We start from the raw sequence: 21,197 nt of genomic DNA on the forward strand, positions 1-21,197 counted from the left end.
ACTATATATATATATATATATATATATATATATATATATATATACAGTTGAAACCAGAAGTTTACATACACTATATAAGAAGACACACATGCATGTTTTTCTCAATATCTGACATGAAATCAGAATAAACCTTTCCCGTTTTAGGTTAATTAGGATTACCATAATTTTTAATATTTGCCAAATGCCAGAATAATGAGAGAGCGAGAATGTTTTAAGGCATTTTTATTACTTCAGTATTTGGTACCATTGCATTTAAACTGAATGACTTGGGTCAAACGTTTGGGATCTCCTTCCACAATCTCACAATAGTTGGGTGGAATTTGGGCCCATTCCTCCTGATAAAACTGGTGTAACTGATCAAGGTGTGTAGGTCGCCTTGCTCGTGCCTGCATTTTCAGCTTTGCCCATAAATTTTCAATAGGATTGAGATCAGGGCTTTGTGATGGCCACTCCAAAACATTGGCTTTGTTATCCTTAAGCCACTTTACCGTTTTGGCAGTATGCTTCAGGCCATTGTCCATTTGGAAGACCCATTTCCGCCCATGCTTTAACTTCCTGGCTAATGTCTTGAGATGTTGCTTCAGTATTGCCACATAATCTTCTTTTCTCATGATGCCATCTATTTTGTGAAGTGCACCAGTCCCTCCTGCAGCAAAACAAACCCACAACATGATGTTGCCACCCCCATGTTTGACAGTTGGGATGGTGTTCCTAGGCTTCCAAGATTCTCCCTTTTTCCTCCAAACGTAACAATGGTCATTATGCTGAAAAAGTTCAATTTTAGTTTCTTCAGACCACAGGACATGTCTTCAATAATTAAAGTCTGTGTTCCTGTGTGCATTTGAAAACATTAATCTGTGTTTTTATGTTTCTTTTGGAGTAATGGCTTTTTCCTGGCAGAGTGGCCTTTCAGACCATGTTGATACAGTACTCATTTCACTGTAGATATTGACACAATCTTACCAGCTTCCGCCATCATCTTCACAAGGTCTTTTTCTTTTGTCCTTGGGTTGATATGCACATGTCGGACCAAATTATGTTCATCTCTGGGACACAGAACCCATCTCCTTCCTAGGCGGTATGATGGCTGGACATTCCCATCTTGTTTGTACTTGCATATAATTATTTGTACAGAAGAACGAGGCACCTTCAGGTATCTTGAAATTGTACCCAAGGATGAGCCAGACTTGTGCAAGTTCACAATTCTCTTGCTGATATCTTGGCTGATTTCTTTAGACTTTCCCATGATGCTACACAAAGAAGCAGTGTGTTTCAGGTGTGCATTAAAATACATCCACAGGTGTGTCTCTAATTAACTCAGATGTTGCCTATCAGAAGCTTCCAAACACATGACATCATACGGGCAGTCCAGAATTGCTTAAAGGCATAGTAATCTTAGTGTTTGTAAACTTTTGACTTTGCAGTAAGTCAGTAAGTAATAAAAATGCCTTAAAACATTCACTCTCTCTCATTATTCTAGCATTTGGCAAATATTAAAAATGATGGTAATCCTAATTGATCTAAAACGGGAAAGGTTTATTCTGATTTCATGTCAGATATTGAGAAAAACATGCAGATGTGTCTTTTTATATAGTGTATGCAAACTTCTGGTTTTAACTGAATGTGTGTATATATATATATAGAGTACAGACCAAAAGTTTGGACTCACCTTCTCATTTAAAGATTTTTCTGTATTTTCATGACTATGAAAATTGTACATTCACACTGAAGGCATCAAAACTATGAATTAACACATGTGGAATTATATACTTAACAAAAAAGTGTGAAACAACTGAAAATATGTCTTATATTCTAGGTTCTTCAAAGTAACCACCTTTTGCTTTGATGACTGCTTTGCACACTCTTGGCATTCTCTTGATGAGCTTCAAGAGGTAGTCACCGGAAATGGTCTTCCAACAATCTTGAAGGAGTTCCCAGAGATGCTTAGCACTTGTTGGCCCTTTTGCCTTCACTCTGCAGTCCAGCTCACCCCAAACCATCTCGATTGGGTTCAGGTCTGGTGACTGTGGAGGCCAGGTCATCTGCCGTAGCACCCCATCACTCTCCTTCTTGGTCAAATAGCCCTTACACAGCCAGGAGGTGTATTTGGGGTCATTGTCCTGTTGAAAAATAAATGATGGTCCAACTAAACGGAAACCGGATGGAATAGCATGCCGCTGCAAGATGCTGTGGTAGCCATGCTGGTTCAGTATGCCTTCAATTTTGAATAAATCCCCAACAGTGTCACCAGCAAAGCACCCCCACACCATCACACCTCCTCCTCCATGCTTCACGGTGGAAACCAGGCATGTAGAGTCCATCCGTTCACCTTTTCTGCGTCACACAAAGACACGGTGGTACGAACCAAAGATCTCAAATTTGGACTCATCAGACCAAAGCACAGATTTCCACTGGTCTAATGTCCATTCCTTGTGTTCTTTAGCCCAAACAAGTCTCTTCTGCTTGTTGCCTGTCCTTAGCAGTGGTTTCCTAGCAGCTATTTTACCATGAAGGCCAGCTGCACAAAGTCTCCTCTTAACAGTTGTTGTAGAGATGTGTCTGCTGCTAGAAGTCTGTGTGGCATTGACCTGATCTCTAATCTGAGCTGCTGTTAACCTGCGATTTCTGAGGCTGGTGACTCGGATAAACTTATCCTCAGAAGCTGAGGTGACTCTTGGTCTTCCTTTCCTGGGGCGGTCCTCATGTGAGCCAGTTTCTTTGTAGCGCTTGATGGTTTTTGCAACTGCACTTAGGGACACTTTCAAAGTTTGCCCAATTTTTCGGACTGACTGACCTTCATTTCTTAAAGTAATGATGGCCACTCCTTTTTCTTTACTTAGCTGCTTTTTTCTTGCCATAATACAAACTCTAACAGTCTATTCAGTAGGACTATCAGCTGTGTATCCACCAGACTTCTGCACAACACAACTGATGGTACCAACCCCATTTATAAGGCAAGAAATCCCACTTATTAAACCTGACAGGGCACACCTGTGAAGTGAAAACCATTTCCGGTGACTACCTCTTGAAGCTCATTAAGAGAATGCCAAGAGTGTGCAAAGCAGTCATCAAAGCAAAAGGTGGCTACTTTGAAGAACCTAGAATATAAGACATATTTTCAGTTGTTTCACACTTTTTTGTTAAGTGTATAATCCCACATGTGTTAATTCATAGTTTTGATGCCTTCAGTGTGAATGTACAATTTTCAAAGTCATGAAAATACAGAATAATCTCTAAATGAGAAGGTGTGTCCAAACTTTTGGTCTGTACTGTATATATATATATATATATATATATATATATATATATATATATATATATATATTTAAATTGATCGCAGGAAAATGAAAAGTTTTAAAAAAAAGCTTAAAAATAATAAAACCATAAGAATTTTAATCCCCCCCCCCCATTTTTCCAGTAAAAAATAAAGACATGTAAAAATTGTTAAATCAGATTTATCAAAATCTAAAATTAATTATTCCGATCGGTAAAGGCTGTAAAGAGGAAGAAGATCAAAACACCAGAATTTTTTTTTTCATGTTGCTGCAATAACGCAAAAAAAGCCCCGGACTTCCAGGCGGGGTAAATGGAGGGCGACATCTGCTATGTACATCGGTCCAGTTAGGTAAAAACTTGTTATAAGATCTGAATTATTCTGCCATCACAATAAGTTTAATTTCTATTTCAGTGAAGTCCAAGTTAATGTTTACAACAATCGGACGATCCGATCTTCAGCAAATGTGATGGGGCTCATCAGAGGGGCCGTAGAGCCAGGTGAGATCATCACTATGTGGATCAATGGGAATGCATTCTACTGCTTGAAAGTTTGTGACCCCTTGTGAATTCTCAACATTTCTATATAAATTTGACTTAAAACTACTATCAGATTTTCCCACAAGTCCTACACGTAGATAAACAATAAAATCAAACAAATGACTCCAAAATATTAGACTTTGCAAGATCAGCAGATCTTTAGACCCTAAACCAACATGTATGAAAAGCATCTGAAATGACGATTGTGTCCATAGCTTTGTATTATAAAGTCCATTTCTCCGTTTTCTAGAAATTCATTCGCATATGAGCTTACAAGTGCAGGGGGTTTGGCCAGCACTTACAGTTCTCCGACCTCTATCCCTCTTTCTCCTCCCACTACCGGCCTCCTGTCAGTAACTGACAGGTCACTCTTCTCACCTGCTACCTTGGTTGAGATCTCGCATAAGTGGCATCATTCCCGGGGGCGGCACATCCGCAGAAAGTTTCTGATGATGTCGGGAGCATTGGACTATCGGTCTGTGCTTGCGCTGCCACCAGGAGTGATGGCACCTGTACGAGATCTCAGTTGGAGGAACAGATCATAGAGAAGAGTGACTGGTCAGTCGCTGATAGGACACCACTGGCAGGAGGAGAAACAGTCCTTGGGCCTCCTTCACTCTAAGTGCATGCCAAACCCCCTGCACTTGCGAGCTCATTTGCATAAAGCTTAAACCTTCGACAATGGAAAACTGAGAAATGGACTTTATAAAATGAAGGTATAGACATAATCAATGTTTCATATGTTGGTCTAAAAAACTGCTATTAGGTTCCCTTTAACCCCTTCATGACATGTCGGAAGCAGATGTATGGAGCGGGCTCACAGGTTGAGCCCACATCGTACCCGGCAGGTGATGGCTGTGTATTACAGCCAGAACCTGACTCTAACAGGTCCGCCCGCAATTGTTAACCTGTTAAATACCGCTGTCAAACTCTGAGAGCGGCATTCAACACATGCAGGGAGGGCGCGTCATTCCATGAGCCCATCAGAGCTCCAGTGACGTGATGGTGGGTTGCCAATGGGTTGCTATGACAGCCAGGGGTCTGCTAAAGACCCCCCCCCCCATCCTTGTCATTATGGAGCTCCTTTGAAACCCCTGCCTGTGGCCATCCTTCACAGGAGACCATGATTCTTACTATTTGCAGCTAGCTATAGTATCGCTGTACATAACACAAGCGATCAGTTGATCGCAGCTTCAAGTCCCCTAAGGGGACTATTAAGAAATGTGAAAAGCAGAAAAAAAGGTTTAAAAAATATGAAAAAAATAAAAAAAATCACCTCTGTTTTCATTCATTAAAATTAAGGATATAAAAAAAATACACATGGTATAACCGAGTTCAGAAAAGTCCGATCTATCAAAATATAAAAATAATTAAACCAATAGGTAAACGATAAATACTGTAAATCAAAAAAAGTAATTACGTTTTTTGGTCGCTGCAATTCCACAAAAAATGCAGTAACCAGCGATCAAAACGTCACATCTATCCCAACATGGTATCAATAAAAACTTTGCCTTCGCCACGCAATACATAAGCCATCACACAGCTCCGTCGGCCGAAAAATAAAAAACATTATGGGTCTCGGAAAATGGCAACACAACCCCCCCCCCCAATTGTGTTTTTTTTTTTGCAAACTTCATATTTTTTTTCACCACTAAAATAATAAAAAACCTAGACATATTGGGTATTGCCGTAATAGTACTGAGGATTAGAATCCTATGGCGAGGTCATTTTTATCACAAAACTTGCACCATAAAAATAATTCCCCAAAAAACAATGTCAGAATTGCATTTTTTTCCCACAATTTCTACCCACTTGGATTTTTTTCTCATTTTTCAGTACACTATATGGTAAAATGAATGGTGTCATTCAAATGTACAACTTGTCCCTCAAAAAAAAAGTCCCCACATGTCTATGTGGACAGAAAAATAAAAGAGTTATGGCTCTGGGAAGAAGAGGAGGAAAAAAACGGAGACACAAAAATGGAAATTGACTGTCGCATCAAGGGGTTAAATAAAACAGGTTGACGATCACACCTGATTATCATCCCATTGATATATGATTGTCATATTGGTTATTCACATATCTGCTATTATGGAAACTTCTCCATATCCAGACAGGTACATTATGTATGGTAACCACAGGGACAGCTGGGTGCATGGAGCCATCGATCCGAGCAGTGGGACTGCAGTGATGTTGGAGATAACCAGAATTTTGGGCACCAAGCTGAAAAGTGGTACGCTTCCTCCAATTTTAGCTGTACCCCCTTCTTGTAAATATTCACTATGGGGTTCTGTTAATCTGTGACATATTTCAGGTAAATGGCGTCCTCGTAGAAGCATCATTTTTGGCAGTTGGGGAGCAGAAGAGTTTGGTCTTATCGGCTCAACCGAGTTTGCGGAGGTAAAAGAGGAGATGCATAGAAAGTGGTCTTCACAGTCATTTCTAACCATTGCTTGGATTGTCTAATATGTATCTATCGAGTATGGTGGCATAAAGGCTGTCCACCATTGGATATGTTGGCTGCATCATTTAAAGAGAACATTTCATCAAAATTTAACCTGTTAAAGTAAAGGTACAGACATAATGGCCCATATATATGGCCCATATACACTGCTCAAAAAAATAAAGGGAGCACTCAAGTAACGCATCCTGGATCTGAATGAATGAAATATTCTCATTGAATACTTTGTTCTGTACAAAGTTGAATGTGCTGACAACAAAATCACACAAAAATCATCAATGGAAATCAAATGTATTAACCAATGGAGGCCTGGATTTGGAGTCACCCCCAAAATTAAAGTGGAAAAACACACTACAGGCTGATCCAACTTTGATGTAATGTCCTTAAAACAAGTCAAAATGAGGCTCAGTATTGTGTGTGGCCTCCACGTGCCTGTATGACCTCCCTACAATGCCTGGGCATGCTCCTGATGAGGTTGAGTATTGTGTGTGGCCTCCTTGTGCCTGTATGACCTCCCTACAACGCCTGGGCATGCTCCTGATGAGGCTGAGTATTGTGTGTGGCCTCCACGTGCCTGTATGACCTCCCTACAACGCCTGGGCATGCTCCTGATGAGGTTGCGGATGGTCTCCTGTGGGATCTCCTCCCAGACCTGGACTAAAGCATCCACCAACTCCGGGACAGTCTGTGGTGCAACGTGACATTGGTGGATGGAGCGAGACATGATGTCCCAGATGTGCTCAATCGGATTCAGGTTTGGGGAACGGGCGGGCCAGTCCATAGCTTCAATGCCTTCATCTTGCAGGAACTGCTGACACACTCCAGCCACATAAGGTCTGGCATTGTCCTGCATTAGGAGGAACCCAGGGCCAACCGCACCAGCATATGGTCTCACAAGGGGTCTGAGGATCTCATCTCTGTATCTAATGGCAGTCAGGCTACCTCTGGTGAGCACATGGATGGCTGTGCGGCCCTCCAAAGAAATGCCACCCCACACCATTATTGACCCACTGCAAAACCGGCCATGCTGAAGGATGTTGCAGGCAGCAGATCACGCTCCATGGCGTCTCCATACTCTGTCACGTATGTCACATGTGCTCAGTGTGAACCTGCTTTCATCTGTGAAGAGCACAGGGCGCCAGTGGCGACTTTGCCAATCCTGGTGCTCTGTAGCAAATGCCAAGCATCATGCACGGTGTTGGGCTGTGAGCACAACCCCCATCTGTGGACGTTGGGCCCTCATACCACCCTCATGGAGTCAGTTTCTAACCGTTTGTGCAGACACATGCACTTTTGTGGCCTGCTGGAGGTCATTTTTCAGGGCTCTGGCAGTGCTCCTCCTGTTCCTCCTTGCACAAAGGCGGAGGTAGCGGTCCTGCTGCTGGGTTGTTGCCCTCCTACGGCCCCCTCCACGTCTCCTGGTGTACTGGCCTGTCTCCTGGTAGCGCCTCCAGCCTCTGGACACTACGCTGACAGACACAGCAAACCTTCTTGCCACAGCTCGCATTGATGTGCCATCCTGGATGAGCTGCACTACCTGAGCAACTTCTGTGGGTTCTAGAGTCCGTCTCATGCTACCACGAGTGTGAAAGCACAACCAACATTCAAAAGTGACCAAAACATCAGCCAGAAAGCACTGGTACTGAGATGTGGTCTGTGGTCCCCACCTGCAGAACCACTCCTTTATTGAGGGTGTCTTGATAATTGCCAATAATTTCCATCTATTGTCTATTCCATTTGCACAACAGCATGTGAAATTGATTGTCAATCAGTGTTGCTTCCCAAGTGGACAGTTTGATTTCACAGAAATTTTATTTACTTTGAGTTATATTCTGTTGTTTAAGTATTCCCTTTATTTTTTTGAGCAGCGTATTTAATGGACTCCTGTAGTGAAAAAATCCATAGCCCAGTTCTTGTTAATTCTCCTTAGAAGTTTTGGTGCAATAGCCTTTTCGTGCATCGGGACGGGACTGTGGGTAGGGTCCTCGGCTCTGCCATTTCCCCTTCTTATTTGTATGAGCCTCCTTTTTTAAATTCTTACTAGCGCTGCCCGCACACATTCGTGTCCTGGCGCATGCTCAGATTAACCTCTAGCAGTCTGAGCAAAATGGCGCCCGTGGCTGCGCATGCACTGATTGGGATCGCAGCTCATTGACAAGCCGAGATCTCTATCTGCACATGTGCTGCCATTTTGTTGGAAACCATAAGGTTGATCTGAGCATGAGCCACCTCCAGCAGCATTTTTGCTGGAGAACACCGGGACATGAAAGTGCGCAAGCGCCGCCCGAGGCAAGGGCGTCCCTAGCGCAAAATTTAAAAAAGGAGGCTCATACAAATACGGGGGGGCCACGGCAGAGCCCAAGACCCTACCCACAGTCCCGCCCCGATGCACGAAGAGGTTATTGCACCAAAACTTCTAAGGTGAATTAAGCAAGCACCAGGCTACAGATTTTTTTCACTACAGCTATCCATTTAATCAGTATATCAGGGCCGTATCTTCACTTTTACAGGTTAAATCGTGATGACAGGTTCTCTTTAAACTGGCAGAAAATGTATTAGACCATGCCTCCGATGATCACGATGAAGGGTACGGTTAGGTTCCTCTATTAAACTTCTTCGATGCCATGATGACTATTGACCGAATCATCTGTCACGCCTGCCGGGATAGTGCGGCGCACACACAGGCCAGGAGGCAGAGAACACGCCGTGGGGCAGGGGCGGTTAGTATGCTGGCATTCCTGCATGGTGAGTAAAGGGGAAACATGTGGGGACGCCGGCAGTGGCATTACAGCATATAAGCAGTCAGAATTAGAACGTTCTCTGATGCAGGTTGTTCCCTCAGTACAAAGATGTATACATCCAAATGTTTTATGGAACAGTGAATTAAGATATACAGTAGAAGCTGAACATACAAAAATGAAGTTACTCCCATTTTTGGTAGTAGAAGACCAGCTATCGATCAGTCTTCCTGTTAGGTCAATGCAACGTGCACAGGTTTTTTGTCTTTCATCATTAATTATTTCACTGGTCATTGAGAGCGGCTTCCAGTACAGCCCACGGTGACAAGAGGTTAATCATTGTATTCTCTAAAAGTTCCAAAAAGTTTTATTATAATTGCATCTGAACCCTCAAATTTCAAAGCCTCTGTGTGCAAAGTATTACTTATTGTAAGTTGCATTAGTTTTTTACGTAAATTGCACATTTTATTTATTTTTTTTTCATATACTGTAATTATGATGTTTTTTTCTACATTTTAGGATTACTATAGTAAATTAAGGGACAGAACTGTGGCCTATATCAATGTAGACATCTCTGTCTTTGGTGAGTTTCATATTGAATAAATTAACTATATGCAACCTCATCTTTTCTAGTGCACTCCCGGGCAGTACATACAGGGACATAAGGCACAATATTGAAGTCTCCCTTTTAGGGTACTGAAAAGAGTGCTCCTCTATGCAAAATACAAAGAGTTATTCTTGGTGTTATTCCATATATTATAGATTATAGTGTTTCCTAATAAATCTTGCAATGATTCTTAAATGGGTTTTCCAAACCCTTCTGAATCCCTATGTTTCCCCTAGTAAAATAGTAATATATACACTTACCTCCGGTGCCATTCAGGAGGTGTTGGCTGCGGCTCTCCCGGGGCTCTCCTACTGACGTAATTCACATCTTGAATAAGTGAGAGCCGTGGCTGCTCTCTTCCTTCAGATCGAAGCAGAGGAGAGTGAAGCCGGTGCTGATTGGCCGCAGGGATTGTGTAACATAATGTCACGCAAGCCCCGGGAGAGCCAGTGCCGACACCACTGGAACGGCACCAGAGGTGAGTATAGGTGCTATTATTTTACTGGGGAGAAACTTAGGGATTCAGAAGGGGTCAGATTAGTGGACAACCCCTTTAAGGCAAAAGATCTCAGACTTCTTGCATGTGCCTCCCAGCTGGTGGCAGTGCTAAAACTATTGCTCTATTATGACACCAGGGATGTCTTAGTGAAATTTGGTCAAAACCGTCCATATTTTTTTAAGCATTTCTGGCAGCTTTCTGAACGCTTTTTCAATATCTTTAGTGTTTTTTTAAGTGTTACAGGGTGTCTTTTACTAGCATCTAGATTCCGGATGTTTTTTAACTCAATTGAGAAATGAAGAAATTGTTAGCATTTTTTGAAGCCAGAACGCTGACGAAATGCTCAAAAAGACTCCTTGGCATCTTTTTTGCTTTCCTATTGACATGTGTTGTAAATATAAAGTGTATTCAGAGCAGAAAACACCTTGAAAATTGTCAGGTCACTTCTTTTAACAACTTGGCATCTTTGAAAACCTGAAGCGGTTAAAAGACACTGAAAAAAACTGAGCATGTGAACAGCAGGTCGTTTTTACAGAGAATTGGATATGATGATTCATTTGGACGTTTAGTTAGCGCTTTTTCAGGCGGTTTTCAGAACGGAATTCACCTGAAAAAGACGTTGTGTGCACTCTGGTTTAGAGTTAAATATATCATCATATCACATATATATATATATATATATATATATATATATATATATATATATACAACCATGGCCGAAAGTGTTGGCACCCTTGAAATTGTTCCAGAAAATGGACCATTTTTCCCAGAAACTGATTGCAATTATACACGTTTTTTTATACACGGATTTATTTCCTTTATGTGTATTGGAACAACACACAAAAAAAAAGAGAAAAAAAAAGGCAAATTGGACATTATTTCACACAAAACCCCAAAAATGGGCTGGATAAAATTATTGCCACTTTTCTAAAATTGTGGGTAAACAACTTTGTTTTCAGCATGTGATGCTCGTTCATACTCACCTGTGGCAAGTAACCAGTGTGGGCAATATGAAAATCACACCTGAAACCAGATAAAAAGAGAAGTTGACTCAATCTTTGCATTGTGTGTCTGTGTACCACACTAAGCATGGAGAACAGAAAGAGGAGAAGAGAACTGTCTGAGAACTTTTATGCGGCAACATGACAAATAATTTTCCTCTTTCAGCGAACGCAACATTGAGGGTTCAGGGGACTCCTCCAGCACAAGGTGTGGTCTTTGCTGCATCTAAACAGGTAACTCCATTATCTGATGTGAGAAAGTAAAGGACATCGACCACTCACAACTGCCTGAAAAAGCACAACCTAAACGCTAAAAAGACTCCATCACTCCATCTAAACCTCCATTCTGAATTCTGCTGAGATGGTCTGGGGTCATACTGGCACTATCTGAGCTTCCATCAAGCATTCTGATATTTAGATTTTTTTATTTCACACATTTTTTTGCCATTTTCAGAGTCATTTTCTATTTTTTTATGTTAATATGTTCTTAGCTGCTTTCAGAGTTATTTTTCTATATTTTGTTTTAATGCTTTCTTACATGTTTTCAGAATTACTCTTCTTTCTTTTTATTATATAACTTTGATGTTTTCGGATTTCTTTTCTTCTTTTGTATAATAACTCTTGTAGATATTAGATTTTCATTTTTTTCCGGTGACTACCTCTTGAAGCTCATCAAGAGAATGCCAAGAGTGTGCAAAGCAGTCATCAAAGCAAAAGGTGGCTACTTTGAAGAACCTAGAATATAAGACATATTTTCAGTTGTTTCACACTTTTTTGTTAAGTATATAATTCCACATGTGTTAATTCATAGTTTTGATGCCTTCAGTGTGAATGTACAATTTTCATAGTCATGAAAATACAGAAAAATCTTTAAATGAGAAGGTGTGTCCAAACTTTTGGTCTGTACTGTATATTTCCACAGAAATGTCTTGTCATTCTCATATTTTTCTTTGCCCCAGGTGAAAACCCCCCAAAATGACCTAACCGTGTATGATAACTGGAAAAGTCACTCCAACCGCACCAGCACACAGCATGGCGTCATTCCCCAGTGAGTTCTGCATTTCCATCTATCTCTTAATTATATCATGTCAATGATCTCGGCAAGCACCGCTGCTCCTTCTGAGGTCTTTGGAGAAAATAGTCCCTTATACTTGAGTATCCACTCCAATTCCTCCAGAATATCGTCCTGGTTTGTACAGAAATGATGGGTACACTACAGTCCTGTATGTGATGTGGCATTCGTCGGTAATAATAGTTCTTCACCTTTTCTGTAACGTTGTTCACTCTCAGTATATAGTGATTTTTTTTATATTTTCATTACTTTCTCTGTAGGATTGGGACCCTGGGTATCGGCAGTGACTACGCCCCATTTCTACATTACTTGGGTATAACTTGCATGGACATTGCATACACCTATGATACAGTGAGTAATGATGGTGGAATAAAGATCAGTGTAAAAACCACAGTCTGATATTTAGTTCTGAGCTTACTGAGGTCTTCTGTGGAGTGATGTATGAACTAACAAGAGGGATGGGGGACAGAGGGAAGGTGGCAACTCATATCAGCGCATTAAGGCTTTCAATATAGAAGAATTTGTTATTTAACGGCCCAATCAAAATAAAATATTTTTTCACTGCATCAGTAACATCTATTATAATGTTGCCCTATGAAGAAATATTTATTATTAAATTGCCACTAGTGAAAAATATAACAACTATAATATAGTCCCTACGTACAGATATATAAGTACTCTAATACTGTTTCCTATATACTAGAATATAACTACTATAGTACTGCTCCTATGTACATGAATATAACTACTATAATACTGCTCCTATGTACAAGAATATAACTACTATAATACTGCCCCCTATATACAAGAATATAACTACTATAATACTGCCCCTATGTACAAGAATATAACTACTATAATACTGCTCCTATGTACAAGAATATAACTACTATAATACTGCCCCTATGTACAAGAATATAACTACTATAATACTGCTCCTATGTACAAGAATATAACTACTATAATACTGCCCCCTATGCACAAGAATATAACTACTATAATACTGCCCCCTATGTACAAGAATATAACTACTATAATACTGCCCCCTATGTACAAGAATATGACTACTATAATACTGCCCCCTATGTACAAGAATATAACTACTATAATACTGCCCCTATGCACAAGAATATAACTACTATAATACTGCCCCCTATGTACAAGAATATAACTACTATAATACTGCCCCTATGTACAAGCATATAACTACTATAATACTGCCCCCTATGTACAAGAATATAACTACTATAATACTGCCCCTATGTACAAGAATATAACTACTATAATACTGCCCCCTATGTACAAGAATATAACTACTATAATACTGATCCTATGTATAAGAATATAACTGCTATAATACTGCCCGTATGTACAAGAATATAACTACTATAATACTGCCCGTATGTACAAGAATATAACTACTATAATACTGATCCTATGTATAAGAATATAACTACTATAATACTGCCCCCTATGTACAAGAATATAACTACTATAATACCGCCCCTATGTACAAGAATATAACTACTATAATACTGCCCCTATGTACTAGAATATAACTACTAGAATGCTGCCACTATGTACAAGAATATAACTACTATAATACCGCCCCTATGTACAGGAATATAACTATTATAATAATGCTCCCTATGTATAAGAATATAACTACTATAATACTGCCCCCTATGTGCAAGAATATAACAACTATAATACTGCCCTCTATGTTCAAGAATATAACAACTATAATACTGCCCCCTATGTACAAAAATATAGCTACTATAATACTGCCCTCTATGTTCAAGAATATAACTACTATAATACAGCTCCTATGTACAAGAATATAACTACTATAACACAGCCCCCTATGTACAAGAATATAACTACTATAATAGTGCCCCTATGTACAAGAATATAACTACTATAATACTGCTCCTATGTACAAGAATATAACTACTATAATACTGCCCCCTATGTACAAGAATATAACTACTATAATACTGCTCCTATGTACAAGAATATAACTACTATAATACCGCCCCTATGTACAGGAATATAACTATTATAATAATGCCCCCTATGTATAAGAATATAACTACTATAATACTGCCCCCTATGTGCAAGAACATAACAACTATAATACTGCCCTCTATGTACAAGAATATAACAACTATAATACTGCCCCCTATGTACAAAAATATAACTACTATAATACTGCCCTCTATGTTCAAGAATATAACTACTATAATACTGCTCCTATGTACAAGAATATAACTACTATAACACAGCCCCCTATGTACAAGAATATAACTACTATAATACTGCCCCTATGTACAAGACTATAACTACTATAATACTGCCCCTATGTACAAGAATATAACTACTATAATACTGCCCCTATGTACAAGAATATAACTACTATAATACTGCTCCTATGTACAAGAATATAACTACTATAATACTGCCCCCTATGTACAAGAATATAACTACTATAATACTGCTCCTATGTACAAGAATATAACTACTATAATACCGCCCCTATGTACAGGAATATAACTATTATAATAATGCCCCCTATGTATAAGAATATAACTACTATAATACTGCCCCCTATGTGCAAGAATATAACAACTATAATACTGCCCTCTATGTACAAGAATATAACAACTATAATACTGCCCCCTATGTACAAAAATATAACTACTATAATACTGCCCTCTATGTTCAAGAATATAACTACTATAATACTGCTCCTATGTACAAGAATATAACTACTATAATACTGCCCCCTATGCACAAGAATATAACTACTATAATACTGATCCTATGTACAAGAATATAACTACTATAATACTGCCCCTATGTACAAGAATATAACTACTATAATACTGCCCCTATGTACAAGAATATAACTACTATAATACTGCCCCTATGTACTAGAATATAACTACTAGAATACTGCCACTATGTACAAGAATATAACTACTATAATACCGCCCCTATGTACAGGAATATAACTATTATAATAATGCTCCCTATGTATAAGAATATAACTACTATAATACTGCCCCCTATGTGCAAGAATATAACAACTATAATACTGCCCTCTATGTACAAGAATATAACAACTATAATACTGCCCCCTATGTACAAAAATATAGCTACTATAATACTGCCCTCTATGTTCAAGAATATAACTACTATAATACTGCTCCTATGTACAAGAATATAACTACTATAACACAGCCCCCTATGTACAAGAATATAACTACTATAATAGTGCCCCTATGTACAAGAATATAACTACTATAATACTGCTCCTATGTACAAGAATATAACTACTATAATACTGCCCCCTATGTACAAGAATATAACTACTATAATACTGCTCCTATGTACAAGAATATAACTACTATAATACCGCCCCTATGTACAGGAATATAACTATTATAATAATGCCCCCTATGTATAAGAATATAACTACTATAATACTGCCCCCTATGTGCAAGAATATAACAACTATAATACTGCCCTCTATGTACAAGAATATAACAACTATAATACTGCCCCCTATGTACAAAAATATAACTACTATAATACTGCCCTCTATATTCAAGAATATAACTACTATAATACTGCCCCCTATGTACAAGAATATAACTACTATAATACTGCCCCTATGTACAAGACTATAACTACTATAATACTGCCCCTATGTACAAGAATATAACTACTATAATACTGCCCCTATGTACAAGAATATAACTACTATAATACTGCCCCTATGTACAAGAATATAACTACTATAATACTACTCCCAATGTACAAGAATATAACTACTATAATACTGCCCCTATGTACAAGAATATAACTACTATAATACTGCCCCTATGTACAAGAATATAACTACTATAATACTGCTCCTATTGTAAGGCAGCACTAGTCATCATAATGGGGGATACTCGCTGCACCGGGTAAATCAAAGCACACCAGCAATGTCCTTCCGGTATTTCACAATGCTGCAGTTTATTGCACTTCATAAACCACAGTTCACCGGGTCCAACTCAGTGGCACGCCGACACACATATATATACAGTGGTGGCAAAAAGTATTGGCACCCCTGCAATTCTGTCAGATAATACTCAGTTTCTTCCTGAAAATGATTGCAATCACAAATTCTTTGGTATTATTCTCTTCATTTAATTTGATTGCAAGGAAAAAACACAAAAGAGAATGAAGCAAAAATCAAATCATTGATCATTTCACAAAAAACTCCAAAAATGGGCCAGACAAAAGTATTGGCACCCTCAGCCTAATACTTGGTTGCACAACCTTTAGCCAAAATAACTGCGAACAACCGCTTCCGGTAACCGTCAATGAGTTTCTTACAATGCTCTGCTGGAATTGTAGACCATTCTTCTTTGGCAAACTGCTCCAGGTCCCTGATATTTGAAGGGTGCCTTCTCCAAACTGGCATTTTGAGATCTCTCCACTGGTGTTCTATGGGATTCAGGTCTGGACTCATTGCTGGCCACCTTAGAAGTCTCCAGTGCTTTCTCTCAAACCATTTTATAGTGCTTTTGGAAGTGTGTTTTGGGTCATTGTCCTGCTGGAAGACCCATGACCTCTGAGGGAGACCCAGCTTTCTCACACTGGGCCCTACATTATGCTGCAAAATTTGTTGGTAGTCTTCAGACTTCATAATGCCATGCACACGGTCAAGCAGTCCAGTGCCAGAGGCAGCAAAGCAACCCCAAAACATCAGGGAACCTCCGCCATGTTTTACTGTAGGGACCGTGTTCTTTTCTTTGAATGCCTCTTTTTTTTTCCTGTACACTTTATGTTGGTGCTTTTTCCCAAAAAGCTCTACTTTTGTCTCATCTGACCAGAGAACATTCTTCCAAAAAGTTTTAGGCTTTCTCAGGTAAGTTTTGGCAAACTCCAGCCTGGATTTTTTATGTCTCGGGGTAAGAAGTGGGGTCTTCCTGGGTATCCTACCATACAGTCCCTTTTCATTCAAACGCCGACGGATAGTACGGGTTGACACTGTTGTACCCTCGGACTGCAGGGCAGCTTGAACTTGTTTGGATGTTAGTTGAGGTTCTTTATCCCCCATCCGCACAATCTTGCGTTGAAATCTCTCGTCAATTTTTCTTTCCCGTCCACATCTAGGGAGGTTAGCCACAGTGCCATGGGCTTTAAACTTCTTGATGACACTGCGCACGGAAGACACAGGGACATTCAAGTCTTTGGAGATGGACTTGTAGCCTTGAGATTGCTCATGCTTCCTCACAATTTGGTTTCTCAAGTCCTCAGACAGTTCTTTGGTCTTCTTTCTTTTCTCCATGCTCAATGTGGTACACACAAGGACACAGGACAGAGGTTGAGTCAACTTTAATCCATGTTAACTGGCTGCAAGTGTGATTTAGTTATTGCCAACACCTGTTAGGTGCCACAGGTAAGTTACAGGTGCTGTTAATTACACGAATTAGAGAAGCATCACATGATTTTTCAAACAGTGCCAATACTTTTGTCCACCCCCTTTTTTAGGTTTGGTGTGGAATTATATCCAATTTGGCTTTAGGACAATTCTTTTTGTGTTTTTTCATTGAAGACAAATTAAATGAAGATAATAATACCAAAGAATTTGTGATTGCAATCATTTTCAGGAAGAAACTGAGTATTATCTGACAGAATTGCAGGGGTGCCAATACTTTTGGCCACCACTGTATATAATGTTCACGAGCCAAGTGGCAGACCGGCCCACTTGCTCCTGGTACAGCCTTCAGCAAGGTAACAACATAGCAATGTCCATATTAATGTCCATATAACACAGTGTATTACCTTTGCCGGGTTTAGCTGCTGCAGTCCATTAGGCTTGCCACCACTGTGGCTTTGCTTCTTCCCAGGTGGGGGTCTCCAGCCGTCGTTCCCTCAAAGGCCACTGACATCCACACAGGATCCAGGCTCTGCCTTTCAGGACTCTTCATCAAGCCTCTGCCTTCCAAGGCCACTAGCATCCACTCACAGGATCCAGGCTCGACCTTTCAGGCACCAGGCTTCACTAGGCCTCACACGGTCGGTGTCCCACACACACGGGAACAGGCCTTACGCCTCTCTCACAGAACACACCTGTCTCCCATCAAGCAGGGTTTATATATGCATCCCGTGCACACACACACACACACTGACAGGACCTTGCTGATGTCACAGTCATGTGATCAGACAGACATTCTGTGCGCGCAGGACCTGTGCTATGTCACAGTCATGTGACCAGTCACCTGAGGTGGAAGGTACATGGTCAGGTAAAACACATCCTGGACCATTACCGTAATGCCAGCAAGTCGCTGCATTACACTATGTACAAGAATATAACTACTATAATACTGCCCCTATGTACAAGAATATAACTACTATAATACTGCCCCTATGTGCAAGAATATAACTACTATAATACTGCCCCTATGTGCAAGAATATAACTACTATAATACTGCTCCTATGTACAAGAATATAACTACTATAATACTGCCCCTATGTACAAGAATATAACTACTATAATACTGCTCCTATGTACAAGAATATAACTACTATAATACTGCTCCTATGTTCAAGAATATAACTACTATAATACTACCCCCTATGTACAAGAATATAACTACTATAATACTGCTCCTATGTACATGAATATAACTACTATAATACTGCTCCTATGTACAAGAATATAACTACTATAATACTGACCCCTATGTACAAGAATATAACTACTATAATACTGACCCCTATGTACAAGAATATAACTACTATAATACTGCTCCCTGTGTACAAGAATATAACTACTATAATACTGCTCCTTATGTACAAGAATATAACTACTATAATACTGACCCCTATGTACAAGAATATAACTACTATAATACTGCTCCTATGTACAAGAATATAACTACTATAATACTGCTCCTATGTGCAAGAATATAACTACTATAATACTGCTCCTATGTACAAGAATATAACTACTATAATACTACCCCCTATGTACAAGAATATAACTACTATAATACTGCTCCTATGTACATGAATATAACTACTATAATACTGCCCCTATGTACAAGAATATAACTACTATAATACTGCCCCTATGTACAAGAATATAACTACTATAATACTGCTCCCTGTGTACAAGAATATAACTACTATAATACTGCTCCTTATGTACAAGAATATAACTACTATAATACTGACCCCTATGTACAAGAATATAACTACTATAATACTGCTCCTATGTACAAGAATATAACTACTATAATACTGCTCCTATGTGCAAGAATATAACTACTATAATACTGCTCCTATGTACAAGAATATAACTACTATAATACTGCCCCCTATGTACAAGAATATAGCTACTATAATACTGCCCCTATGTACAGGAATATAACTACTATAATACTGCTCCTATGTACAAGAATATAACTACTATAATACTGCCCCCTATGTACAGGAATATAACTACTATAATACTGCTCCTATGTACATGAATATAACTACTATAATACTGCCCCTATGTACAAGAATATAACTACTATAATACTGCCCCTATGTACAAGAATATAACTACTATAATACTGTTCCCTATGTACAAGAATATAACTACTATAATACTGCCCCTATGTACAAGAATATAACTACTATAATACTGCCCCTATGTACAAGAATATAACTACTATAATACTGCCCCTATGTACAAGAATATAACTACTATAATACTGTTCCCTATGTACAAGAATATAACTACTATAATACTGTTCCATATGTACAAGAATATAACTACTATAATACTGCCCCTATGTACAAGAATATAACTACTATAATACTGCCCCCTATGTACAAGAATATAACTACTATAATACTGACCCCTATGTAAAAGAATATAACTACTATAATGCTGCCCCTTTGTACCGGAATTATATACTATTTTAATACTGTCAATTGTTGGAGATATTTTGCAGGTGTCCTAATTTTCTATTTATTCTTTTAAACCATACAGAGGGTGACATCGGCTCGCATATATCCTGCCTACCACACAGCGTTTGACACTTTTGATTATGCTTCTAAATATATAGATCCAGGTAAAGTGGCAAAATTGTATCCATGGAGGCATATATAGCTGGAGTAGTGGGCTCTTGCTTCTTTAGGTCAGCTTTATTACACCTTTATATAAAATATAATAGCATTTGTTACCTATAGTATACAATCAGTACTGCAGGTACTCCAGAAAGAGGAATACCATATTTCATTATTCTCTCTTCTGGTCAAGAGATAAAAGTACTCCCTTAAAATATCTCAGAATATCTAAACCAGACAACCCCTTTAAAGAAGTATTATCGTTATATACCTTTTTGGCCTATCCACAGGCACATATGTAAAAAAAATAGGGTTATCCCTGGGATGTTGTTGGTAAGAGGTGATATCCTGTAGATACTCCATAGATAGCTGTTATCCCCTTTAAGAAATAATAGTTCTGATGGGTTACTAAAGCCATTCATTTATCAAATGTGTTTGAATTCTCATCAAAGAGGTGGTCTTCTACTAATTTTATATATACTCTCTCCACCCCTCCAAAAAAAAAGGATATTGGGCATCGCTTCCTATGTCTCCAGACGCTCTCCTCACTTCATCTTCTTGTGGGTGACATCACATGATTGCTGCAGCCAATCATCCCCCACTGATTGGCTGCAGCCTTGAAGAAGCAGTGGCTACTGATTGGCTGTAGTAATCAAGTGTCACCATACACTGGAAGAGAAAACTACGAAACCGGAGCAGGAGTGTGCACACAAGAGCAAAAGGAATACATTAAATTAGTGTTTTATCTCTTTTTCTGTTGATATATTTCTTATACCTCACCGTGCTTGATAATAAAACAAAATTAATAATAAATTATTCTAAAACGTATTAGTAAACAACCATTTTAACCATATATGATTAGCAGGGGTCCGACTGCTCGTCCCGCG

At 39.1% G+C, this 21,197-nt stretch overlaps 1 protein-coding gene across 1 annotated transcript in view; it reads left to right on the plus strand.

Annotated features, from left to right (window-relative positions):
• Positions 1-21,197, plus strand: part of LOC141258799 (aminopeptidase NAALADL1-like) — a 52,088-nt gene that overhangs the window by 19,915 nt on the left and 10,976 nt on the right. Inside the window, exons 8-15 of the mRNA XM_073673934.1 lie at positions 3,689-3,774; positions 5,927-6,046; positions 6,128-6,213; positions 9,532-9,595; positions 11,286-11,353; positions 12,079-12,167; positions 12,452-12,542; positions 20,234-20,315. Coding sequence (XP_073530035.1) covers positions 3,689-3,774; positions 5,927-6,046; positions 6,128-6,213; positions 9,532-9,595; positions 11,286-11,353; positions 12,079-12,167; positions 12,452-12,542; positions 20,234-20,315 — 686 coding nt within the window. The remainder of the gene's footprint in view (positions 1-3,688; positions 3,775-5,926; positions 6,047-6,127; positions 6,214-9,531; positions 9,596-11,285; positions 11,354-12,078; positions 12,168-12,451; positions 12,543-20,233; positions 20,316-21,197) is intronic.

Source organism: Phyllobates terribilis, unplaced genomic scaffold (assembly GCF_046119375.1).
Source record: "Phyllobates terribilis strain yellow unplaced genomic scaffold, ASM4611937v1 Scaffold_3__8_contigs__length_932513732, whole genome shotgun sequence".
Lineage (NCBI taxonomy): Eukaryota > Metazoa > Chordata > Amphibia > Anura > Dendrobatidae > Phyllobates > Phyllobates terribilis.